Consider the following 27264-nt stretch of genomic DNA (forward strand, 5'->3'; position numbering starts at 1 on the left):
TGGCCCCGGCTCCCGGGCTGTCCATTTCCTTTACCCCCCAGCTGACCTCGGGGAGGCCTGGGGGCGCTCCCGAGCCGGCCACTGTCCCCGCAAAACCCCAGGTGCCCAAGGAGGACGTGGGCCAGGAGCCCATGGGCGGAACGAAGACGGACAAGGACGTCCTGGCGCGCCCTGCGCAGCGGCTGCGCCGCGGGGTGACCCACAAGCAGGTGGCATCCAGGCGCGAGTTCCGAGGGTGTCCCTTCAACAGCAAGCCCAAGCTCGTCCACTTCAAGGTGAGCCCAGGGTCCTCGCCTGGGTCTGAGGGGACAGGGCCCGGTCTCACACGAGGGGTCAGACACCAGCCCCAGGAGGGCGATTGTCCTGGGGGGCTGGCATGTCACACCTTCCTGGTCCCTCTGGAGGACCCAGGCACCACCCGACCCTTTGCTGGGGGACCCCCACCCGCTGGTCCCCAGGAGGCCGCTTCCTGCCTGAGGCAGGGGTCCTACGAGACCGTGGAGGGTGTCCCCATCTCCCAGGCGGGAATGTCAGGAGCCGAGAAGCATCCGTCAGAAAACTCGGAGCAGTAGCTTTTTATGTGCTCTTCCTAGGACTTTGATATCGGCAAAGTGTACAAGAAAAAGATCACGCTGACTAACGCCACCTACACGATTAACTACTGCAAGCTGGTGGGCGTGGAGGAGCGCCTCGGGGACTTCATCCACATCGAGTACTAGGGGGTCGGGGGGAGGCGGGCGCCGCGCGGGTTGCGGGGGAGGCGGGCGGCGCGCGCGGGGCGGGTGCTTCAGTCCCTGCAACGGCTATCAGAGCCTTTTTATTTGACCCACATTTGGGGCACAAAACCTTCAGCTTGGGTCCCCGTGAGCATTTGTAAAGTGGCTCCTCCGCCTTCCTGAGACTAGCCCAGTTACGGCTTGATGTTTTCCCCTTCATTGTGTTTTGAGGTTGACCACTCTGGGTAAGATTTCCCTGGAGGGCCTTGTGCCTTTTCAAGGTGAAGAAAAAAGCCATCTTTTATTTCGGGACTGTGTACTTGAACTCTGTATTTAAATTTTCTTTCTTTTCTTTTAATTGTATCCAATAATTCTTTTTTTTTAAATTGGAGTAAAATTGCTTTACAAGGTTGTGTTAGTTTCTACTGTACAATGAAGTGAATCAGCTGTATGTCTACATGGCCATCTGTTACGTCTTCTTTGGTGAAATGTCTATTTAGGTCTTCCACCCATTTTTTATTTGGGTTGTTTGTATTTTTTTGATATTGAGCTCCACGAGCTGTTTGAATATTTTGGAGATTAATCCTTTGTCCGTTGCTTCGTTTGCAAATATTTTCTCCCACGCTGAGGGTTGTCTTGTCGTCTTGTTTATGGTTTCCTTTGCTGTGCGAAAGCTTTGAAGTTTCATTAGGTCCCATTTGTTTATTTCTGTTATTTTCATTACTCTAGGAGGTGGGTCCAATGTATTTACATTTTTCCTCTGTTCCAGGGTTTCAGGTTTCTTCCTCTGAGACCCCACTGATACCTGACTTGGGTCCTCTTTTGTGTCTGATTTTCTTTCTGTCCCTGTAATCCTTGCTTCTTTCCTGTTTTGCTTTCCCCTCATTTTTCTTGTAACCACCGTTGCTGTGTCTTCTGCGGGACCCTCTTCTCTTCTGCTCCTTGAGCATTTTGCCTTTGGCGTTAAGGTTCTTCTCTTCCCCGCCCTGGTTTCTCCAGCTTCTGTCCTCAGTTTGGAGGTCCCGGGGGCTCCTGCTGTGAGCGCTGCAGCCTCCAAGGCCCCCAGGGGCTTCCCGGGGCTGCTCCCTGAGTCCACAGCTCTGGTCAGCCTCCCCGCGAAGGCCGCGCTGTCCCGTTCTGTGCCGACTGTGGCCGGACGCGGGGTCTGCAGAGGCTCATGTGTTTATCACCCGCGTGTCCTCCGCCTTCCAGGCATGCTGACAGCGGGGGCTTTCCTGTGTTGCTAGTTCTTCCTGTTGAGCTGTGGGTTTCTGGAGGAGTCGGCGGAGGCCCAGAGTCGGGTGGTCGCTGTCACCTAGGCCACCCTGAGGCGCCCCTCCCCAAGCCTGGAGCAAGAATTTTTTATTGGCAGCATTTCCTCTCCACACTTGGAGGATCTTACTCCCCTGTCTCCTGTTTTCTGCTGTTGCTGTTCCGTCCGATCCCCTGTCTTTGTAGGTTATCGAGCTCTTTCCTCAGGTGGCCGTGAGCTTGCCCTCCCCTTGGGGTCCTGCATGTCTATGACAGTGTGTCTGGTGTGGACTGATCTTTCCTAGGGCTGCATAGAACTCCCTGTGCTTCCTGATCAGAGGATTCAGCTCTTTGAACAGCTGTGGACGTTTCTCCGCCCTGTCCCTTCAGATGTCGCCTACCTCCCATCCTCACAGACCTGCCCCCGTGTTCCGATTCAAACCCTGTCAGTTCTGTGCCCCCCACACCTCCTGACGCCTGTCTCACACCCCCCCGCCCCGCCCCGTCATCTCCCTGAGCAGGTTTCTCAGTGTTTCCCGGGGTCCGTCCCTCTGTTGAGTACTTCTCTCCTTGGTCGTATCTAATCGGATATTGAAATTGCTTGTTATGTGTCTAATTTCAGTTGCCCTATTTCTCATTTCTGAAAATTCTAAGTTCTTTTTCGGATCAGCTGGTATTTCTTGTTCTTTTCTCACGTCTGTAATTCTCTGTCTTTCTACTGCCCGACATCCTTGGAGTCTGGCCCTGCCCCTCGCTGTGTTTCGTGCTGGTCTCTGCGCGGACGCTGAAATCTGGGTTCGGATCTTCCCGCGGCTGAGGCTCCATCCTCGGGCCTCTGTTAGTCTGACATCTCAACGCTTCCCTCCCGATCCGAGGAGGTTTGGATTTCCTTCTTCCTGCTGCCACTGGGACGCTGCCAGCCAGGGACACATTTTTATATTAAATTTTTAGCTTGTGTTATTTCTATACAAAGTACAGTAGGTAAAATCCAACCTTGTGAAAATGGACTTTGTGTTAGAAATTTTGGCGGGGGCTTCTTTTCCTCACCCAAATCCAGACCAGGTCCCTCCAAGTGTCCCCAGGAAGGTGGGGCTGTTTTTCTGGGTCTTTCACTGAAAGTGGAGCTCAGAGGGCTCCAGCTGAATGCGAGGCCCACGGTCCCAGCTCCCTACCTGTCTCACACACCTGACCTTGATCCTGAAACCCTAGATCCTTGGTTCAGGCCTGGCACGTGTTCTCGTGGGGACTGTGACCACTGCTCACCCCAGAGCATCTGGCCCTCTGGAGTTGGCCCCTGGGGACTTGCCTCCTTCCTCCCTCCGCCCCTCCCCCCTTCCTCCTCCCTCCCTACAGATGTTCCTCGAGCATCTCCTGTGAATTGAGTCCTGGCGAGGCAGCAGGGGCTCAGTACCCAGGACAGGCAAGGGGGGGCCCCAAAGCCCCGCTGGGGCGCCGGCCGTTTGGACAGTGGCTTCTGCATGAGCACAGGGCGCTCACCTCCTGCCCTCATTGCGCCTGCAGCTTTGACCCCCCTGGTCCCATGCCAGCCGGCATGTCCTGTGACGTGCTTGTCACCTTCAAGCCCACGGTGAGTGCTGAGCCCAAGCCGTGGAAGAGGGGAGGGTGATGGGTGGGATCGGGGTCTCCGCTGCCCCCCAGGCTCCCCAGAGTGCTGTGATGGAGGAGGGACACGCCTCAGAAGGGGTCACGCAGGCCCCCGTTAGGCTGTTTTATGCCCAAAACATATTGGAATGTTCCTCAATGCCAGCAGGGTGACAAGGCGGCTCCTCTGTGTCGCTGGCTGCCAGGTGTGACCACTCATGCTAGCGGGTCCGAGGGGGGCGCGCTCCGTTGACCCCTCCCTCGGGCGGGGGGTGGTGGCTGTGACTGTGCGGACGGCACATGTCACCGCGGAAGGCTGCGAATATGTGCGTGGTTGGGTGGTTTTACTTTTTAGGTAAACAAAGATCTGGAAGGAAACGTCTCGTTTCTGGCTCAGACGGGCAGGTTTTCCGTTCCACTGAAATGTTCAGCGAAGAAATGCTCCGTGAGTTCTCGCCAAGCGTCCGGGTTGGGAGGGTGGGCAGCCGGGGCCTGAGGCGTCCAGCCTGGGGAGGTGGGCACCCGTGGCAATGCTGGAAACGTCCAGGCGAGTCCTGCGCTGGGTGCAGCCCAGATCGCAGGAACCCCGGGTCAGAGGAGACCCTGCTCCTCCTGAAAGCCCTGTGGGGTCCCTTTGATCCCTTTCTTTTTTTGAGCTATAGTCGCCATGCTGCATCTTACATCCCCAGACCTTATAAGTGAAGTTTGTGCCTTTGGACCCCCTTCACCCATTTTGCCCACCTCCACCCCAGCCTCTGGGAACCACCATCTGTTTCTGTACCTGTGAGTTCCATGTGTTTTAGATTCCACATATAAGTGCGATCATACAGTATCTGTCTTTTCTGCCTGACTTAGTTCACTTAGCTCAGTATCATCCAGGTTGTCGCAAATAGCAAGGTTTCCTTTTTAATGGCTGAGTAACGTTCCACACATTTTCTTTATCCATCCGTCCATCGATGGCCGCTTGGGTTGCTTCCACGTCTTGACTTTTGTAAATAGTGCTTCAGTGAACATGGGCGTGCACACAGCTCTTCTGATGATACCAATTTCGCGCCTTTGGATAAATACCCAGAAGTGGAATTGCTGGATCATATGGTGATTCTACTTTTAATTTTTTGAGGAACCTCCATACTGTTTTCCGTAGTGGTTGCACTAATTTCATTCCCACCAGCAGTGCACGAGGGCTCCCTTTTCTCCACGTCCTCTCCAACACTTGTTATTTCTTTCTTTTTGATGATAGCTATTCCAGCGGTATAAGGTGATATCCCGCTGTGGTTTTGATTTGCATTTCTCTGATGGTTAGTGATACCGACCACCTTTCATGTACCTGGTGGCCATTTGGATGTCTTCTTTGGAAAAACGTCTATTCAGTTCCTCTGCCCATTTGTAAATCAGATTGTTTGTTTGTTTGTTTGTTTGTTTGCTATTCAGTTGTGTGAGTTCTTCATATATTTTGGATATTAACCCTTTATCAGGTATGTGATTTGTAAATAATTTCTCCCATTCCATAGGTTGCCTTTTCATTTTGTTGGTGGTTTCCTTTGCTGTGCAGAATTGATTTTTTCTTTTAATTAAGAAAAGTTTCAAAGTAATGAAGAGCAGAAAGAATAGTACAATGTATATCCATATACCCACTTCCAGAGTCCAACCATTGTCAACATTTGCCCCACTTGCCTCAGCTGTCTACCTGTCTGTTTTTGCTGGCCCACTTCCAAATGACTTGGCAATATGACAGCACTCAACACCCATCCTTATAAAATGTCAGCATGCATCTAGAATAAAATGAACCCCATTCCTAGCTATCACCTGTCACCCGGTGTGCATTCCAACGTACTGAAATGTCCCCAAACCAGCTTTTATAGCTGTGATTTTTTAAGCTGGGATACAGTCAAGCTCACACATTGCATTGGATTATTAGGTTCTTAAGTCTCTTTTTTTCAGGCTTGAGTTGTAGTAAAATACACATAGCGTAGAATATACCACCGTAACCATTTCTGGGTGCACAGTTCAGGGGTGTTAAATACACACCCCTCGCCTCCAAAGAGTCTGATGAGAAACCTGCCCATAATGTTCCTCAGGCTCCTTGTGTGTGACAGGTCATTTCTCTCTTGCTGCTGTCAAGATTCTCTCTCTTTCTCTGGCCTTTAACAGTCTGATTAGAAGGTGTCTCAACACGAGTCTCTTTGAGTTCATCCTACTTGGGGTTTGTTGAACTTCTTGGATGTTTATATCATACCTTTCATCGAATGCCGGAACCTTTCGGCCATTATTTTTTGAAGTATTCTCTCTCTGCCCTTTTCTCTCCTCCTCCTAGGACCCCACAATGCATATAGTGGCCCCTTGATGGTGTCCCACAGACCCCTCAGGCTCTGTTCACTTTTCTTCAGCCTTTTTTCTTCCTCTTCCTCGGCCTCGATGACCCCATTGTCCCGTCTTCAGGTTCCCGGATTCTGTCTTCTCCCTGATCAGATTCACCTCTAAATCCTGCTACTGAGTTTTCACTTCAGTTCTGGTACTTTTCAGCTCCAGATTTTTGTTGTTGTTTCTTTCTAGAAACGTTGGTATTTCCATTTTGTTCACACATCATTTTCTTGACTCCCTTCACACCTTCCTTTACCTCCTTTACCTCTTTGAGCATCTTTAAGACAGTTGTGTTAAAGTCCTGGTCAAGTAGACCTGCCATCAAGTCCTTTTCAGGGACAGTTTCTGTTGATTTGTTTTTTCTTTGAACGAATCATACTTTCTGTTTCTTTGTATGATTGCGGAGCACTGGACATTTGAATCTAATAATGTGGTAACTCTGGAAATCAGGTTTTCCCCTTTTCCAGGGTTTGCTGTGTTTTGTTATTGTCTCTGTTTCTTTGCTTTTTGATCGCTGTCAGCTCTCTCTGTTCTGAGGATCAGCCTCAGATGTAACCTTACTGTCTTCCCAGGTCTCTTCTGAGCCTTTCCCTAGGCGTGCCTGGTCACTTCCTTGTTTTCCCTGTATACGTCCTAACCTTTAATATCTGACTCACAAATGAGGAAAAAGAGAAAAATGAAGGAGGGGAGGAAAAAAAGTGTGCTGGCCCTTTAAGTCCCCTGGAGTCACTTCAGGAGAGGGGGCGGGGCATGTGACAATGGGACAGGAGCAGCAACTATGGTAGTTCTATTTTTAATCTTTTGAGGAACCTCCACACTGTTTTCTACAGTAGCTGCACCATCTTACATTCCCACAAACAGTGCACAAGAGTTCCGATTTCTTCACGTCTTCACCAGCACTTGTTGTTTTCTGGGGTTTTTTGACAGGAGCCATCCTGATTGGTGTGAGGTGGTCTCTCATTGTAGCTTTGATTTGCATTTCCCTGATGATTGGTGATGTTGAGCATCTTTTCATGTGCTTGTTGGCCATGGGTATGTCTTCCTTGGAAAAATGTCTATTCAAGTCCTTTACTCATTTTGAATTTGGTTGTTATTTGTTTTGTTGTTGTTGAGTTTTAGGAGTTCTCTGTGCATTCTGGGTATTAACCCCTCATCAGATATATGAGTTGCAAATATTTTCTCCCATTCTCTGGGCTGTCATTTTACTCTATAGAAAATGTCTTTTGATATAAAATTTTTTCAACTTTCATGAAGTCCAATTTGTCAATTTTTCCTTTCGTTGCCTGCACCTTTGGTGTAGTATCTAAGAAATTATTGCCAAATTCAGTGTTGTGAAGATTTTACCCTTTGTTTTCCTCTAAGGGTTTTATTGTTTTAGGTCTTATATTTAGGCCCTTGATCCATTTTAAGTTAATTTTTGCGTATGGAATTAGATAATTCTTTTGCATGTGGACATCCACTTTTCCCAGGACCATTTGTTGAAAAGACTGTCTTTTCCCCCATTGAATGGTCTTGGCACCCTTGTCAAAAGTTATTTGACCATATATGTGAGGGTTTATTTCTAGGCTCTCTGTTCTACTCCATTGGTCTATATGTCTGTCTTTATGCTAGTGCCACACTGTTTTGATCACTGTAGCTTTGCAGTAAGTTTTGAAATGAGGAAGAATGACTCCTCCAGTTTTGTTCTTCCTTTTCAAGATTTTTTGGGCTATTCTGGGTCCCTTGCGATTCCATATGAATATTAGAATGGATTTTCCTGTTGCTTTAAAAAATGTCATTTGAATTTTGATAGGGATTGCATTGAATCTGTAGATTGCTTTGGGTAATATTGATTTCTTAACAATAGTAAGTCTTACAGTCCATGAATGTGGGATGTGTTTCCATTTATTTATGTCTTCTTTCAACAATGTTTTGTAATTTTATTGTACAAGCCTTTCACCTCCTTGGCTAAGATAACTCCTAAAAATTTTATTCTTTTTTTATGTGATTGTAAATGGATTTGTTTTTGTAATTTCCTTTTCAGATTGTTCATTGTTCATGTACAGAAATGCAACTGATTCTTGTGTGTTGACTTTGTATCTTGCTACTTTGCTGAATTTGTTTATTAGATCTAACAGCTTTCTTGTGGAGTCTTTAGGATTTTCTGCATATAAGATCATGTAATCTGCAAACAGAGATAATTTTACTTCTTCCTTTCCAACTTGGATACCGCTTTTTTCTTGACTAATTGCTGTGACTAGAATTTCTAGTACTATGTCGAATAGAAGTGGGGGAAGCAGGCATCCTTCCCTCATTCCTCATCTTAAAGTAAAAGCTTTCAGTCTTTCACCATTGAATATTATGTTATGTTATATTGCAATATTATGTTATGTTGCTTTCATATTTGGCTTTTATTATATTAAGGTAGTTTCTTTCTATTCCTATTTTGTTGAGTGCTTTTATTATAAAAGGGTGTTGAATTTTGTCAGATGCTTTTTCTTCATCAATTGAGATAATCGTGTGGGCTTTTCCCCTTCATTTTGCTGATGTCACATACTTCATTGATTGATATTTTTACATTCAACCATCCTTACATTCCAGGAATAAATGCCACTTGGTCATTGTGTATATTCTGTTTGCTAATATTTTGTTGAGGGTTTTTGCATCAATATTCATAAGGCATTTTGGTCTGTACTTTTCTTTTGTTGTGGTATCTTTGTCTGGCTTTGGTATCGGGGTTATGCCAGCCTCCTAGAATGAGTTATGAAGTGTTTCTACCTCTTCAGTTTTTTTGGAAAGTTTGAGAAGGGTTGGTATTCTTTAACTGTTTGGTAGAATTCATCAGTGATGCCATCAGGTTCAGGGCTCTTCTTTGTCAGGAGATTTTTTTATTATACATTCGATGTTCTCACTAGTCATAGGTCTATTCAAATTGTCTTATTTCTTTCTGGTTCAGTGTTGGTAGGTTTTTTGTTTTCTAGGAATTTGTACATTTCATCTGGGTTTGTTGGTATGACTGTTTATGGTACTCACTTACAATGCTTTTTACTTCTGTAGAATCAGCATTAATGTCCCGACTTTCATTTCTGATTTTAGTAATTTGAGTCTTTCTTTTCTTAGTCCATCTAGCAGAAGTTTGTCGATTTTGCTGATCTTTTTGAAGAACCAACTTTTGATTTCATTAATTTTCTTTATTTTTCTATTCTCTCTTTCGTTTATCTCTGCTCTGATCTTTATTATTTTCTTCTGTCTGCTAGTTTTGGATTTAGTTTGTTCTTTTCCTAATTTCTTCAGTAGCAAACATAAGTTGTTGATTTGAGATCTGTCTTGTTTTATGTTTTGTTTTGGTTTCGGTTTTGGTTTTTTGGCTGCACCACGCGGCTTGCAGGATCCTAGTTCCCCGACCAGCAATCAAACCCTGGCCCTCCACAGTGAAAGTTCAGAGTTCCAACCGCTGGACTGCCAGGGAACTCCCTGTCTTGTTTTTTAATGTAAGCTGTGTAATGTAATGTAATGTAATGTAAGTTTTTTCTTTAATAAATTTATTTATTTTGGGCTGCTTTGGGTCTTCGTTGCTCTGCACAGGCTTTCTCTAGTTGCGGCGAGCGGGGGCTCCTCTTCGTTGCGGTGTGCGGGCTTCTCATTGCGGTGGCTTCTCTTGCTGTGGAGCACAGGCTTCAGGAGTCGTGTCTCATTGGCTCTAGAGCGCAGGCTCAGTAGTTGTGCCGTGCAGGCTTAGTTGCTCCTCGGCATGTGGGATCTTCCCGGACCAGGGCTTGAACCCGTGTCCCCCTGCACTGGCAGACAGATTCTTAACCACTGCGTCGCCAGGGAAGTCCCTGACTTTTCAAAACTTGCACTCAGGTGCTCCCACACTGCCATGGTCAGTACACAGGTCTATGATTTCTGGGATGTGGATTGTGTCCTGGACTGTGCAGAGGCCCTGCCTCCCGCCATGAGCCAGAGGCAGGCCTCACCTCTGAGCATGAAGACAGGGCCAGAGCTCCTGTGTCCCCTCACGGGTGCAGGGTGACAGGTGGGAGAAGAGACCTTGCTGTGAGCCTGGTGTGGTCACCCTGGCTCACTCGGGGTCTTTTGGCAGCTGTCCCTCGACAAGGAGCTCATCGACTTCGGCAGCTATGTGGTGGGTGAGACTGCATCCCGGACCATCACGCTGACCAACCTCGGGGGCTTGGGCACCAGGTTCAGGTTTCTCCTGGCATCGGAGTGCTGTGAGGTGGATGCGTCCCCATCGGTCTTCAACACAGTGAGTGTGCTACTCTCCTGGTCAACGCCGTGACTGCGCAGCCAAGGGCAGCATGTGGCATCTCCCGCCCCGAGACACAGTCCCACGAGTGTAAAGGGCCGCGTCGGTGTGGGCGGGAGAAGGCCCAGCAGCAGGACGGCCTCCGGTCAGTCTGGGTAGAGGAGATCTGTCTCCGTAAGGAGTGCGCCTAGGGCAGCAGGGGGCTGCCCCGCCGTGCGTGTTGGCAAGGTGGTGGCCAAGTGCTCCAGGCCCTGGAGTCCCAGCCTGCGGGGACGGGCGGCCCAGCCCAGACACCCCAGACTGAAAAGCACAGCAAACCCTGCCCCGCACCTGCACCTCTCCCAAAGGTGCGAGGGGGGCCCTGGTCCTCTCACGGGAAGGCTGTGCACGTGTGCTGCTGAGGAAGCGGAAACAGGTGGGACCCCATCGGTGGAGACAACTTCCAGCACAGCCAGTGGACACTGGGGGGGATTATTTGAGGGTGAGGACAAGTGCCTGGGCCCTCAGGGCTCCCCGCGGGCACCGGCCCTCTCCTGGTGGGTGTCTGTCCGGCTGGACGGCAGCTCCACCCCGGCAGTGCCCTGTGTGTCCCCCCGGGCCCCTGAGTCGCACGCGGCAGGCACTCCTTCGGTCTGTTGTGAGCCCGGGGGAGAGGACTGGGGGTCAGTGACCTCTGGGAAAGGAGCAGAGGTGGGGTTGGGCCGCTCTCAGCCTGCTGGGATCTGAGCTGAAGCCAGGAGAGCTCGGGGCTGGAGCCTGGGGGGCCCAAGCCCGTGTGGGGGAAGAGCAGGCGTCCTGGAGGAACTTGGCTGGGTGCGCACATGCAGCAGGCTCCGGGACGGGGCCACGGCGGAGCCCGCCTGGGCGAGAGGGGCCCTGAGCCCCGGACGAGCCTGGCACGGGTCGCCAGAGAGCTGTTGAGGGGTGCTGTGGGAGCCCGCGGCCCCCAGCCCGGATACGGCCAGGCTCTCAACGTGGCCCTCCCCAGATGGCGGGTGTGGACGGATGATGGGATAGGCAAGTGGAAGCTGCCAGTAAAGGTGTCACATTCTCTTTTTCAGAGCAGTAGCTTTACATGTGAAGACAAAGGTTTTGACAGTAGAGTCACCACCAGTTTTTCCGAGCAGCTGATGGCGGGCAATGAGTCTGTGCCCGCAGATGTGCCGAGCCGGAAGGAGTCTGGAAAACTGGACATAAAGGAGAAGGAGGAGGGGCGCCCCGTAGGTGAGCCGGGCCCGCGGCCTGCACTCAGCACGCAGCCCTGGGCCGCCTTGGCAGCAGGGCCCCGAGCCCCAGCCGTTTGACGGGCAGAGGGGCAGGCAGGCCGGGTCGGAGGGCCCCAGAGGGACAGATTCCAGGAGCCACTCCAAGCACGGTTGCGTCCGGCAAAGCCCGGTTGTGCCAGTGTGGTGCCAGGGGGCTGGGCGGTGCAGAATTTTTCCAGGGCTCCAGTTTTAAGTAAGTAAGAAAATATTCATACGTATTTATATATTCAACTACATACTGGTTGTGGAGTGGATTAAAATTTGCATCCATATTTAAGCTGACAGAAGACTTAAAGGAAATGCGCAGCTTTGGACCACCAGGCTGGCCACAAGGGGAACTGCCCTCCTCCCTGCCCTTGGTGGCCCTTGTTGGGACATCTGAGGAGCCCTGCCTGGTGGAGGGAGGGAGGGGATGGGGAAGGGGCCGGGGGCTCTGCTGATGGGGTCGCTGAAGGCCCCAGGCTGGCTGGGGCCACCCTGAACTCCGTCCGGAAGTCAAATGCGTATAACACGTGAGGACAGTTTAAAGAAGAGCGAGGAAGTCGGCAGCCCGAGCCCAGGCGGAGCTTGAGGAGGACGAGGGCCCACGTGGCCGCGCTCGCCGGACACACCGCCTCCCCAGGGGCGTCCCTCTGGCGTAGTCTTCAGCGTTTCCTTGCCTCCCTTTGCGTTTTCCCTCCACGGCCACAGTCAGAAAGGGCTGCATTTCTGCAGCGTCGGGGCCGCGGGAGCACATCCTGAGTCGTTACGTTGCTTGGCGTTGAGCTCTGTGGGGCGTCCACGTGGACTGGACGGGGGTCCTCTGCGTGGCGGCTCCTCTCACGAACATGCCTCGGTCACAGGCCACCCCCACCGGCTCACATCAGGGGGATTTCACGGCGCGGGCCGTGCGCGCAGGGGCTCAGGCGGCGTCTCCAAGTGTGTGCGTCTCCCTGGGGCGCGTCTTCGGCGCATCGCGGGGGACGCGCGGCCTCACTGTTGTTACTGCATCTGTTCTTGTCCCGTGTGGCTGCAGCTGGGACTGCGCTACCCAGTGCGGCTGCCACTAGTCACATCTGGCTATTCAGATTTAAATTAACCAAAATTAAGTAATAGGAGAATTTCGTTCCTCCTTCCCAGGAGCCACATTTCAAGAGCTTACAGCCACCCGCGGCCTGTGGCTGGGTCCCACTGGGCAGCTCCGCGGGGTCGGTCTGGAGGCCTGGGAAGGGAGGCTCCCGTCTGTACTGCTCACGCCGCCAGTGAGGTTGCCTGTCTTTCCAGGTGCCTGTTTACCATTTGTATTTTCTTTTGTATGAAATACCTGTTCAAGCTTTTCACCCACTTTTTTGCGGGGTGGTTTGTCCTTTCTTATTTAGTCATAGGAGTTCTTCCCAGGTCCTGTATACTTAGCCTTTGTCGGTTAGGAGGTGGCAAATATTACCTCCAAGTCGAAGTCGTGGCTTGTCCTTTTACTCCCTTGATGATCTCTTTTCTTAAGTCAGAGTTCTTAATTTTATTTTTTATTTATTTACATTTTTGGCCATGCCACGTGGCATGTGGGATCTTAGTTCCCCAACCAGGGATCGAACCCACACCCCTCGCATTGGAAGTGCAGAGTGTTAACCACTGGACCGCCAGGGAAAGTCCCAAAGTTCTATTTATTTATTTATTTGGCTGCGCCGGGTCTTAGTTGCGCCACGCGGGATCTTCATTGCGGCATGAGGGATCTTTAGTTGCGTCATGCGAACTCTTAGTTGTGGCATGCGTGCGGGATCTAGTTCCCTGACCAGGGATTGAACCCGGGCCCCGTGCATTGGGAGCAAAGAGTCTTAACCACTGGACCACCGGGGAAGTCCCGGAAGTCCCAAAGTTCTTAATTTTAATGTTTGCAAATCTACCCATCATTTCTTTTGAGGTGTGTGCTTTATGCCTTTATAGCAACTTTTCCCCTATCCCAAGGACATAAGACGTGGCTCGTACGTTTGGGTCTGTGGTCCAGCTAATTTCTGTGTGTGATGTGAGGTAGACGCCAAGGCTCTTCTTTTTCCCACGTGTATGTCCCATTGTTCCGGCATAACAGGTTGAAAATACTTTCCTTTCCCTGGTGGATTGATTTGTTACCTTTGTTGCAAATGGATTGAACGTGTGGGTATACTTCTGGACTCTGTACGCTGATCTGTTGACCCATTTACCTCTCCTGACCCAGCACCATCCATCTGGATTATTGTAGCTTTAGAGTTAGCCTTGAAGCCATGTAGTGTTAAGTCACCCAACTTTGCTCTTTTTTTTGGCAAGGTATTTGCTTTGGATGTTTTAGGTACTTGCATTTCCATATGTTTTCTTTGTGTATAAATTTGTTTATTTTATTTTTTATTTATTTTTGGCTGCGTTGGGTCTTCGTTGCTGCGTGCGGGCTTTCTCTAGTTGCGTCGAGTGGGGGCTGCTCTCTGTTGCAGTGCACGGGCTTCTCATTGCGGTGGCTTCTCTTGTTGCAGAGCGTGGGCTCTAGGCATGCGGGCTCCAGTAGTTGTGGCACTCGGGCTCAGTAGTCGTGGCTTGCTGGCTTAGTTGCTCCGCGGCATGTGGGATCTTCCCAGACCAGGGCTTGAACCCGTGTCCCCTGCATTGGCAGGCGGGTTCTTAACCACTGCGCCACCAGGGAAGCCCCTGGGGGACTGTTGATAAACATTGGTGTGAACATGGGATGCAGGGGTGCATGGGACCCCTGCCTCGGTATTTTTCTAATACTCCAGGAAAGCATCTTTCAAAAGACCGTTTTTGTAAACTCACACGTGGCTTCAAGACCTACTTTAAATCTACAGTAATCAAGACAGTGTGGTCCAGATAAGGACACATGGATCAGCGGATCAGAACAGAGATTACAAAACGTGGAGAGAGGAGAGACGCTGGGGTGCACACAGATGGTTCTGTTCCCAGGGAGACAGAGGGTGAGTGGGTAGGGCTCCCTCCTCACCTCCTCTGCCTCCTGTGCTGGCTCAGGGGGTCAGCTGGCCTTGACCCCCAGCACCACACGTCAGGAGGGGCCGCCTTCCGAGTGGAGTTTGGGCCACCCCCCACGGGAGGTTCGTGGGGGTCCTCGCATCAGCTGTGCAGCTCCCAGCGTGGGCCCCTGAACCTTCCCCATGGCTGCAGCATGGGGCGCGGCAGGAGTGCTCAGAGCAAAGGGTCTGCCTCAGAGGGCTGCACACGTGGCGGAGAAGTACATCATGAGTATGAGCTGCCACGGAGCAGAGCAGCAAGGAAGCAGCAGCATGGGCCCCTTGCCCTTTAAAGGTGGCGAGGGGGTCACCTTGATGGTTGAAAACCATCATCCGGTACTTCCCTGGTGGCGCAGTGGTTGAGAGTCCGCCTGCCAATGCAGGGGACGCGGGTTCGAGCCCTGGTCCGGGAAGATCCCACATGCCGCGGAGCAACTAAGCCCATGGGCCACAACTACTGAGGCCGTGAGCCACAACTACTGAGCCTGCATGCCACAACTACTGAAGCCCGCGTGCCTAGATCCCGTTCTCGGCAACAAGAGAAGCCACCGCAATGAGAAGCCCACGCACTGCAACAAAGAGTAGCCCCCACTCGACGCAACTAGAGAAAGCCCGCGCGCAGCAACGAAGACCCAGTGCAGCCAAAAATAAATAAATAAATAAATAAATTTTTTTAAAAAAAGAAAAGAAAACCATCAGCCAGTCCCGTGTGGGTCTGCAGCCTGGACCTGCGACCCCATGCTGTCTCCAGCCGAGACTTTAGGGGAAAGTGGTCCCAGGTTGGACGAGCTTCGGGGCCCAGCCACACAAAGGCCAACCCTCTCTGGAGAGGTGCAGCTTCAGCTCAGAACTCAAGGAACTCCACAGGTAAAAGTGCCAGGAAGCACGTGCTCACAGTCAAAAACTGCTCTGCCTCTTCATTACGATACTAGCAGATGGATCCAGCAGGATGTGAGAATGGATAATACATCATAAGCAAGTGCGGTCTGTCCTCCGAACACAAGGCTGGTTCAGCATTCAAAAATCATCCAATATTGGGCATCCCTGGTGGCGCAGTGGTTGCAAGGCCGCCTGCCGATGCAGGAGACACGGGTTCGTGCCCCGGTTCGGGAAGATCCCACATGCCGCGGAGCGGCTGGGCCCGTGAGCCATGGCCGCTGAGCCTGCGCGTCCAGAGCCTGTGCTCTGCGACGGGAGAGGCCACAACAGTGAGTGGCCCACGTACCGCAAAAAAAAAAAAACAAAAAACTACACCTAACAGTTAACATCATACTTGATGAAAGATTGGATGCTTCTCCTGAAGGTTGGGAGTACAGCAAAGATGTTCATTCACTCATAGCTATTCAGCGCAATAAGGCAAGAAAAGGAAATAAAAGAAATAAAGTTTGAAAAGAAAAAAATAAAATCAGCTTTATTCACAGACAACATGACTGTCTATCTAGAATATCTCAAAGAATCCCCCAAAAGTTACAGAACTAGCGCGTTTAGCAAGGTCACAGGATACAATATACAAAAATCAAGCATATTTCTAGATAGAAATTAACAATTGGAAATTAAATTTTTATAAGTATCATTTATAACAGCACCAAAAACATGAACTAGTAAGTTATAAAGCTAAGAAAAAATGTTCAGGGTCTGTATGCTGAAAACTACAAAACTCTGATGAAAGAAATCAAAGGCCTCAATAAATTGGGAGATCCACGGAGCTTGTGGATGGAAAGTCTCAATATTGTTAAGAGGTCAGTTCTCCCAAAACTGGCTGTAGATGAATGCAATTCTAATCAAAATCTAGCAGGGCTTTTTATGGGAATTGACAAGCTGATTCTAAAATTTATATGGAGGGACTTCCCTGGTGGTCCAGTGGGTAAGACTCCGAGCTCCCAATGCGGGGGGCCTGGGTTCGATACCTGGTCGGGGAACTAGATCCCACATGCATGCTGCAACTACAAAGACTCAGTGCAGCCAAAATAAATAATAAATAAAAATTTTAAACAAATAAAATTTATATAGAAATCTAAAGGACCTAAAATAACAAACAATTTTGAAAAAGAACAAAGTTAGAAGACTCAGACTACCTGATTTCAAGACTTCCTCTAAAGCTGGGGTAACACATAGCATGATATGGCAGAGAGAGAGACATAGGGTTTCAGTGCGACAGGATAAAGGGTCCAAAAATAGACCCACACAAATATGCAAAGGTAATTCCTTGGAGAAAGAAAGTCTTGTCCTCAAATGAGACCTTAACAATTAGATAAATATATGCCCCCAAATTAACCTCCATCCATTCCTCTCGCTGTAAACAAAAGCTGCTCAAAATCATAGATCTAAATGTAAAGCCTAAAATCATAAAACTTCTAAAAGAAACATAGGAGAAAATCTGTGTAACCTTGGTTTGGGCAAAGATTTCTTAGATATGACATCAAAAGCATGATCCATTCTTTAAACTGTACCGTTTAAACTATAAACTGTACATCCAAAAAAAAAAACCCTCTGGACTTCATCAAAACTAAAACTATCTGCTCTTCTAAACAGACTGTTAAGAGAATGAAAGATAAGCCACTGAGGGCTTCCCTGGTGGCGCAGTGGTTGAGAGTCCGCCTGCCGATGCAGGGGACGCGGGTTCCTGCCCCGGTCCGGGAGGATCCCACATGCCACGGAGCGGCTGGGCCCGTGAGCCATGGCCGCTGGGCCTGCGCGTCTGGAGCCTGTGCTCTGCAACGGGAGAGGCCACAGCAGTGAGAGGCCCGCGTACCGCAAAAAAAGAAAAAGATAAGCCACTGACTGGCAGAAAATATTAGCAAATCACGGATCTGATAAAGAACAGATCCAAGTAAGTCAGAAAGAGAAAGACAAATACCGTATGCTGACACATATATATGGAATTTAAGAAAAAAAAAATGTCATGAAGAACCTAGGGGTAAGACAGGAATAAAGACACAGACCTACTAGAGAATGGACTTGAGGATATGGGGAGAGGGAAGGGTAAGCTGTGACAAAGTGAGAGAGTGGCATGGACATATATACACTACCAAACGTAAGGTAGATAGCTAGTGGGAAGCAGCCGCATAGCACAGGGAGATCAGCTCGGTGCTCTGTGACCACCTAGAGGGGTGGGATAGGGAGGGTGGGAGGGAGGGAGACGCAAGAGGGAAGAGATATGGGAACATATGTATATGTATAACTGATTCACTTTGTTATAAAGCAGAAACTAACCCACATTGTAAAGCAAGTATACTCCAATAAAGATGTAAAAAAAAAAAAAAAACAGATCCAAAATGTATAAAGGACTTTGAAACCTCAATTAGAAAACAAATAACCCAGTTTTCAAATGGGCAGATGACTTGAACAGACACTTGACCAAAGAAGATGTGTAGATGGCAAGTAAGCACATGAAAAGACTCGACAACAGTAGACAGACGGAAAAACAAATTAGAACCACAATGGGCCGTCACTACACGCCTGTTAGAAGGGCGAGATTAAACCCCAGCCCCTGACAGAAGCAAGTGCTGGCGAGGGGCTGCCGTGACTCTCGTCGTCGCTGCTGGGAGTGTGCAGTGCTATAGCCACTGTGGAGAGCAGTTCAGCAATTTCTTATGAAGTCGAACAAACCCCGTACAACCCAGAAACCCCACTCCTAGGTACTTACCCAAAGAAATGAAAACTACATTCAAACAGAACCCTGCATGTGAATTCACGTAGAGGGATTCTTTGTGATTGCCGACGTCTGCTGCCTGGTGAGTGGATAAACAACCTGGCACCTCTCTGCTCTGCAGCGCTACTCAGCAATGAGAAGGAATGAACCGGGGACCCACACACAGCACGGATGCACCTCACGACATCACACTAATGAAAAACGTCAGACGCAGAAAACTGCAGACCATGTGATTCCATTTATGTGTCATTCTGGAAAAGGCAAAACTGTAGGGACAGAACACAGACCAGTGGTTGCCAGGAGCCGGGGAGGGACTGACTACTAAGGGGCACAGGGAGAGCTGGGGTGGGAGGTGATGGAAACGTTCTGTATCTTGATTGCGGTGGGGGATACACCCTGTATGCATTTGTCAACGCTTTCAGATGTTTACACTAAAAAAAAGAAATGGGAGAGAAATCCCTCAACACAAACGACAGAGAGCCTTACGATCTTGCATGCTTCAGACATTATATGATCAGACATTGTAAATAAAATAAGCACACTTAATGCTTTGAAAAATATCACAAAGGAATAAGATCAAGTAGAATTGAAATGAAGGACTTCCCTGGTGGCACAGTGGTTAAGAATCTGCCTTTAATGCAGGGGACATGGGTTCGAGACCTGGTCCGGGAAGATGCCACGTGCCGCGGAGCAACTAAGCCCGTGCGCCACAACTAGCGAGCCTGCGCTCTAGAGCCCGTGCTCTGCAACAAGAGAAGCCACCGCAAGGAGAAGCCCGCACACCGCAGCAAAGAGTAGCGCCGCTCGCCACAATTAAAGAAAGCCCGCGCGCAGCAATGAAGACCCAACACAACCAAAAATAAATAAGTTTATTTTTTTAAAAAAATAAACAAAATGAACCAAATAAAACTTCTAGCAGTAAGAATATGATCACTGAAAACAAACAAAACCCCAATCACTGGGTTAAACTGTGGATTAGACACTGCTGAAGAGACAGTTAGGGAACTAGAAGATAGAGATGGAAACATGAAAGAAGCAGTACAACATGTGTACTGTTGAGGATGAGTAAGGAGCGGCTTGTCCGTTGGAATCAGGAAAAGACAGTATTTAAAGAGCTACTTGCTGAGAATGTTCTAAAATGTCGAAATGCCTCTAACTCCAGGAAGTGAGGGGGCGCATGGAGCAGATACACTGCATGCATAATTAATGAAAGTCTTCCCGATCGTTAAGAAGCCTGATTCTGGACTTAGTGGAAGCACGCCGTATTCCCAGCAAACTGACCAACACGAGTCCACCCCGGGTCACCAAGTGACCCCAGCCAGCATCCATGCAAGATGAAGCAGCTGACCCCAGGGTCTGGCCCGGACTCAGGGCATAGGGAAGGACCCCGTGGGCCCAGGTCTGGGCTCTCACCGAGGTAACTCCTGAAGCAGACAAGGACGTAAACAGTGGGGTGGTGGGAGCCAACTGGCCCACTCGCCCCCACCCAACCCGGTGACAGTCGTAGCCGCTGGCTGCATGAGAAGTCTGCCACATTGGAGGAGCCAGAACTGGGGGCCTCTGCCTTTACAACCCCAGGCCCCAGAAATGGTGCATACCGCCCTGTGGTGGCCTGGGGCAGGCCGCAGCAGTGCACCTGGGGTCTCCACAGGGCCAGGCTGGCAGCCCAGCTGGGGAAGGACTCAGAAAGGACGCTGACCTTCACCTCTCCTATCAAACTGGGTCTGTTCACTTGCAAAGTCAACAGGAAGACCTTCTCAGATGAGAGGAAACGGGTCTACCCTTCCTGATGGATGGCCTGCCATTCTTGGGGTGCCCTCCCAAATCCCGAGGGGCGGGCCGGGGTCCATGGCCCACCAGTGGGGAAGAGATGTTCAAAACATGCAGGCAACGTGCACACAGACAAGGCTAAATGAGTGTGAAAATGAGGCTGCGAACATGTTATCATCACCTGAAAGTGGACAGTGTGTTACATTTCCAGAGCTCAGCAGAGCCTCTCGGGCTCCGGTGGGTCCCTGGGAAATGGCTGACCCTCCCCACGCCCCACCCTGGCCCAGCCCTGACACAGCACCCTGCTGTTTCCTCCTCTTCATACAAACCCCCTTGAGCCCACTTTCCACTCCTCCTGCTTTGAAGTGAAGCCCCAGATGGTCCACTTCTCGGCTGTCCCCTCTCCAATGCGCTGCTCTCGGGCCACTGCACCCACCGGGCCACCCTGGGGCCAGCATCCTTCACCCACCCCCTTCCCTGCGCTGGGGCTTTGGGCAACTAGGGACCCTCTCCCACCCCAGCCTCCTGCTCCAGAGGTCACAGTGCCCACTGTCCAAGTCCACCTGAGAAGCCCCAGGCCTGCGGCTTGAGCTGGGAGTTCCCGAGGTCCCTGACCAGGAGATGGCCACAGGGGGAGGGGGTCTGCGGGGGCACATCCATGCAAACCTGGGGCCACAATGATAGCCTCCTGTGGCCCCTAGCCCTAGGAAAGGGTGGGGTTGCTGGAGATGGTATTGTCAGGAGCTGTCTGCACAGGAGGGCTGGGGTGGCCCCCCCGAGCCCCAGAACAGCACCTGGTCTGGGAGAGGGAGGGGGCCGGATGGTGCCCTAGCGCCCCAGCTCCCGCTCGGGCCTCACGGCCCTGGGAGGCCAGGTTGGGGGTGGCCACGCCTCGGGTGTGGCAGAGCTGCCCAGCCATGCCTGGCTAGCCTCACACCTGGACCCCTCTCTTCCAGAATCAGAGGAAGTGACCTTGACCACCATCGTGACTGTACCTCCCAACGAGGAACAGACGGAGTTCTCACTGGGAGAGGTCAGGTCCACCTTCTTCTGGCCCCCAGGGTGGTCTGTCCATCTGACCAGAGCCGGACCAGACTAGTCTGGCCGCTGGACTCGCCTCCTCTGGGCAGTTAGCTGTCTCAGCCGGTGTCCGGCTGCCCCGTCTCAGGCTGGGGCCGGGTGGGTCCAGAGCCACGGAGGCAGGGCCCTGGGTACCCCTAGTCCAGCTCAGAGGAGACACCAACGCAGGGCCTTCCCAGCCAGAGCGTGGGGGCTGTGCATGTGTGTGCAAGGACCGTGTCATCAGGAGAGCGAGGGCGCACATGGGGGCTGCCACCACTCGCCCCCGCAGTGACCCGGCTGTAGTGAGGCCACGGGAGACACCATGACGGGAACGTGAAGGCTGAGCGGCCCTGCCCACCTCTCTTGCCGTGCAGATAACAGAGGGGGAGATTGGCCCCTTCAGCACCATCAAAGTGCCCGTCATCTTCACCCCGATTGTCCCGGGAACGGTCTCCACCAGGTTCAAGGTCGTGTTTAAGAATCAGCAGTGCCCGACCGTGAGTACCCTGCTGCTCCCTGGGCACGGGGTCCCCGCCCTCTGCGTTCCCTCCACCACGACCACGTGAGGCTGCTGCCCGCACTGCCCACGCTTTCATGGCTAGTCAGTGGCACGCATGGCTGGCAGCATAGCCAACACATTCACACCTGTGAACACGCACGCACACACGCGCACACACACGCACACACACACACACACCTTGCACTTAATCACTAGGGATGTCGTTCTTAATTTCCCAGTAATTAAAATTTGTCATCATTACTTTTTAGATTTCTTATAAGTTTATTAAATTGAATTACGCTCAGACAATATAATCTGCAAAGCCTCTTTTTTTTGTTAGTTTTCTTTGTGACCAAAGGCGAGACTGATTTTGTGCGTATGAAATGTGCGTATGAAGACAGCGTATTTAATGTCTGTAAACAGGTTTATTAGCTGGATTATTCATGTTACTCATAGCCCTCCGTGGGTTTTTTCTTTTTCAAGTCATTTGCCAATTTTTCTATTATATTTTGTTTCTTACTAGGATTTTGAGTTTTTGGAGGTATTTTTTTTAGTTACAGGTGTACAGCATAGTGATTCAAAAATTCTATAGATTATATTCCATTTAAAGCCATTATAGGGAACTCCCCGGTGGTCCGGTGGTTACGACTCAGCGCTTTCACTGCTGTGGGCCCGGGTTCAATCCCTGGTCGGGGAACTAAGATCCCCCAAGCCGTGCAGTGCAGCCAAAAAAAAAAAAAAAGTTATGCAACTCAGTTATAGTCCCCGTGCTGTCCCGTATATCCTTGCAGCTTATCTATGTTTTAAAATATTTATTTATTTGTTTGGCTGCGCCGGGTCTTAGTTGTGCCATGCAGGATCTTTTAGTTGCGGCATGCAGGATCTAGTTCTCAGACCAGGGATCGAACCCAGGCCCCCTGCATTGGGAGTGCAGAGTCTTAGCCACTGGACCACCAGGGAAGTCCCTGTAGCTTATCTATTTTATACATAGTAGTTTGTGTCCCTTAATCCTGTACCCCTATCTTGCCCCTCCCCCGACCCTTCTCCCCACTGGTACCCACTAGTTTGTTCTCTATATCTGTGTGTCTGTTTCTGTTTTGTTATATTCATTCAGTTGTTTTATTTTCTAGATTCCACATATAAGTGATAACATACAGTGTTTGTCTTTCTCTGTCTGACTGACTTCACTAAGCATGATACCCTCTAGGTCCATCCATGTGGCTGCAAACGTCAGGGTTTCATTCTTTTCATGGCTGAGTAGTATTCTGTTGTATATATGCACCATGTCTTCTTCATCCATTCCTCTGTTGATGGACACCTAGGTTGCTTCCCTATCTTAGCTATTGTAAATAATGCTGCCATGAACATTGGGGTGCATATATCTTTTCAAATTAGTGTTTTTGTTTCTTGCAGATGTATACCCAAGAGTGGAATTGCTGGGTCATATGGTAGTTATATTTTTAGCTTTTTGAGGAATTTCCATACTGTTTTACACAGTGGTTGCACCAGTTTATATTCCCACCAGCAGTGCATGAGGGCTCCCTTTTCTCCACATCCTCTCCAACGCTTGTTATTTGTAGACTTTTTGATGAAAGCCATTCTGACAGGTGTGAGGTGATATCTCATTGTGGCTTTGATTTGGATTTCCCTGATGGTTGTCAATGCTGAGAATCTTTTTATGTGCCTGTTGACCATGTGCATGTCCTCTTTGGAAGAATGTCTATTCAGGTCTTCTACTCATTTTTTTTTTAACTTGTTTATTTTTTTGGCCATGCCACACAGCATGTGGGATCTTAGTTCCCTGACCAGGGATCAAACCCGGGCTCCCTGCAGTGGAAGCGTGGATTCCTAACCACTGGACCACCAGGGAATTCCCTTCTGCTCATTTTTTAATTATGTCGTTTGTTTTTTGATATTGGGTTGTATGAGCTGTTATATATATTTTGGATATTAATCCCTTATCATTCACATCATTTGCAAATATTTTCTCCCATTCAGTAGGTTGTCTTTTCAGTTTTGTCAGTGGTTTCTTTCGCTGCACAAAAGCTTTTATGTTTAATTAGGTCCCATTTGTTTATTTTTGCTTTTGTTTCCTTTGCCTTGGGAGACAGATTCCAAAAAATACTGCTACAATTTATGTCAAAGAGTGTTCTGCCTACATTTTCTTCTAAGAGTTTTATAGCTTCCGGTCTTACATTTAGGTCTTCAATACATTTTGAGTGTATTTTTGTGTATGGTGTTAGAGAATGTTCTAATTTCATTCTTTTACATGTAACTGTCCAGTTTTCCCAGCACCACTTGTTGAAGAGATTGTCTTTTCTCCATTGTATGTTCTTTCATCCTTTGTTATAGATTAGGTGACCATAAGTGCATGGGTCTATCTCTGGGCTCTCTTTCCTGTTTCATTGATCTATGTGTCTCTTTTTGTGCCAGTACCATGCAGTTTTGATGCTTGTAGCTTTGCAGTATAGTCTGGAGTTCAGGGAGGATGATTACCCCAGCTTTGTTCTTCTTTGTCAAGATGCTTTGGCTTCCCTCCATGTTCCTTCCACACATCTATCTTCCCTTATGACCCGATCTTTGACAAGTTCTCCTTACACTTTTTTTTTTAACATCTTTATTGGAGTATAACTGCTCAGTTATATTGGAGTATAACTGCTCAGTATAACACAGTACAATGGTGTGTTAGTTTCTGCTTTATAACAAAGTGAATCAGCTATACGTACACATATATCCCCATATCTCCTCCCTCTTGTGTCTCCCTCCCACCCTCCCTATCCCACCCCTCTAGGTGGTCACAAAGCACCGAACTGATCTCCCTGTGCTATGCGGCTGCTTCCCACTAGCTATCTGTTTTACATTTGGTAGTGTATATATGTCCATGCCACTCTCTCACTTCGTCCTAGCTTACCCTTCCCCCTCCCCGTGTCCTCAAGTCCATTCTCTAAGTCTGCATCTTTATTCCTGTCCTGCCCCTAGGTTCTTCAGATCCATTTCTTTCCTTTTTTTTTTTTTAGATTCCATAAATATGTGTTAGCATATGATATTTGTTTTTCTCTTTCTGACTTACTTCACTCTGTATGACAGTCTCTAGGTCCATCCACCTCATTACAAATAGCTCAATTTCATTTCCTTTTATGGCTGAGTAATATTCCATTGTATATATGTGCCACATCTTCTTTATCCATTCATCCGATGATGGACACTTAGGTTGCTTCCATCTCCTGGCTATTGTAAATAGAGCTGCAATGAACATTTTGGTACATGACTCTTTTTGAATTATGGTTTTCTCAGGGTATATGCCCAGTAGTGGGATTGCTGGGTCGTATGGTAGTTCTATTTTTATTTTTTTAAGGAACCTCCATACTGTTCTCCATAGTGGCTGTACCAATTTACATTCCCACCAACAGTGCAAGAGGGCTCTGTTCAGCTGCTTTATTGTTTCATGCATGAGGGTTTATAGTTGTTTTCTTATCGTGAATTGTGCCCTTCACCAGAACCAAACATCCCCCTTCATCCTGCTGCTCATGGCACCTCTATATCCAGCTGATCCCACAATAACGACAGGGCCACTCCTGCTTTCCTCTGCTTCACCTTCACCTCATGTCCCTTTGTCCTCCCCCGCCCCCGGCCGATATTTATCCTTTTGTAATGGCTTCGTGTGTCTTTTAAGGAGCCAGGTTTTGTCTGTGGACCCAGACTACTGTTGCTGCCGTCAGGGGGAGAATCCAGCGCGTTTGCAGCATGGTGTTCACACCTTGTTTTACTACTTCCGTTAGTTCTGTCTACTATTCATTGTATCATATGGTTTCCTCACTTTCAGTTTTCTTGTTTTCATTGGTTTGGTCAAGTTGCTACTTATTCCTTTTTTCCCTGTTATTTGGAAATTCTACTTTCATTCAATGAACAGTCCCCTCCCCTTTCCCAGCCCTTAAATCCCACATGACTTTCTATTTCTTTTTTTTTTTTTTTTTTAAATTTCTTTTTTTTTTTTTTTACAAACCCGTGTCCCCTGCAGGCAGGCAAATTCTTAACCCCTGTGCCAGCAGGGAAGCCCTGACTTTCTATTTCTTAAGTGCAAGAGGACGATCCTCCAGGACGGATGGTGCCCCAGCAGTTCACTCCGCCACCACTTCCTTATGACCAGAGTAAAACATGGTTTTGGGTCCCTTTTATTCACCCTCTTTCCCGGCCCTCGATGTCTCGGCCTCACTTAACTGTCATTACAGTTATCAGCATCTCCTCCGACTCTGCCCCCACTGCCTCAGGAGTTCTGACCCAACACCGTGGTCCACGATTCCAGGCAGGTGGCCATGTCCAGGTGTGACCACCACACTCTCCCCTCCCCTCGCCATCAGGAGTCTCTGCTCTGGTGTGTTTCCCATATAGGAATGAGTCTGTCAGGGGCCAGGGATTTGAGACACAATATTTATTTATTTGTAACGGAAACCCCAAGGAATAGGCCATACCCTACAATCCCCCACAATGTACCATAATACACTGTTCCCACACGTCCACAGTAACCACGGAGCCCCACAGTTCCCCGCGGTAGCCCCATAGGTCCCCACAGATCCCCTGCTGTGGTGTCAGGAAGGAACAGGCACCAGACCTGGGTAACTGAGCACTTGGAGAGGATGGCCTGGCTGGGGCTGTGACCTCAGGTCAAGGATACTCCAGCCCACGGGGGCCCTGCCAGACGAGCCGGGGCAGTGAACACCCTGACCACTCTCCTACCCCACCTCCTCACCTGGGGGTGGTACACACGCAGCTCCTGGGGCGGCTCCCGGCCTCCAGGGGTGAATGGGATCTGGATTCCCACTCTGCCCGCCTGGTTTCCTGAGATGGGTCCCTCGTGACAGGTGCTGGGTTCTGCCGGCCCGTGAACCCCTCCCGTCCAGGGGTGTGAGGACGCTGCCCACGGTCTCTGCGTGAGGATGGCCCCAGCGCAGACTGGCCCTTCGTTTCCGTGTCTGTGCCTTTCTTACCCTCCCTGGCTGGCTCCTCCGTAGACGGGGCCTTCCTGTGCCGACCACCCCATCTGCTTCACGGACGCCTGTCCCCCGGCCTCGTGTGTCACGTGTCACCGCATGTGTCCGCCTGCTCGCCTGGCCCTGATTCAGGTGCCGGCGGGACCAGCCTCTTTGTGACCTGCCTGGCCGTGCAGCCAGGACGCTGCTCCGGGCCTCAGCGCCTCTCGGCGGCAGCCCCCCACCGCCCCCCTTGGTGGATCAGCGTTCACCTGCTGTCACCACTGCCTTTGAGTGAGGTGGCCGTGCTTCTCCTCAAATCCCCTCCTGAGTCTCCCAGCTGCTCCATTTCTCTGGACGTGCTTTCTTTTTATTCTGTCCATCTTGTCTCTGGCCCTGGAAATGGGTTGTATGTTTCAGTGACCCTGTGGCCTCGGATCTGGCGCTGGTGTGTTCTAAGGTCACGGTCCTGCGGTGGTAGAAAGGGAAGCCCTCCACCCAGTTGTGTGGGCTGGTGGTCACTGTTCCTGCCTGAGGGGGGCTGCTGTGCACAGGCTCTCTCTGCAGGACATCCTGGTCTGACTGCAGGAAGCCGACACCAGGGTCCGAGGTGGGGAGAAGCACGTGCCTCCTGGGCCCTTCGCGAGCCCTGAGCTTCCGTTTGTATCCGCTGCGTGTACTGCCTGTGTGATGCATGAGTCTGCAGTAAAACGGCTGTTGGTTTTTTTCGATAAATTTACTTATTTATTTGTTTGTTTTATTTTTGGCCGTATTGAGTCTTCGTTGCTGCACGCGGCTTCCTCTAGTTGCGGCGAGCAGGGGCTACTCTTCATTGCGGTGCGCGGGCTTCTCCTTGCGGTGGCTTCTCTTGTTGCGGAGCACAGGCTCTAGG

At 49.9% G+C, this 27264-nt stretch overlaps 1 protein-coding gene across 1 annotated transcript in view; it reads left to right on the top strand.

Annotated features, from left to right (window-relative positions):
- Positions 1–27264, top strand: part of CFAP74 (cilia and flagella associated protein 74) — a 53637-nt gene that overhangs the window by 10492 nt on the left and 15881 nt on the right. The window contains exons 12-19 of the mRNA XM_024760322.1: positions 102–275; positions 594–712; positions 3489–3555; positions 3925–4014; positions 10012–10176; positions 11238–11400; positions 20807–20877; positions 21281–21403. Coding sequence (XP_024616090.1) covers positions 102–275; positions 594–712; positions 3489–3555; positions 3925–4014; positions 10012–10176; positions 11238–11400; positions 20807–20877; positions 21281–21403 — 972 coding nt within the window. The remainder of the gene's footprint in view (positions 1–101; positions 276–593; positions 713–3488; positions 3556–3924; positions 4015–10011; positions 10177–11237; positions 11401–20806; positions 20878–21280; positions 21404–27264) is intronic.

Source organism: Neophocaena asiaeorientalis, unplaced genomic scaffold, assembly GCF_003031525.2.
Source record: "Neophocaena asiaeorientalis asiaeorientalis breed wild unplaced genomic scaffold, Neophocaena_asiaeorientalis_V1.1 scaffold489, whole genome shotgun sequence".
Lineage (NCBI taxonomy): Eukaryota > Metazoa > Chordata > Mammalia > Artiodactyla > Phocoenidae > Neophocaena > Neophocaena asiaeorientalis.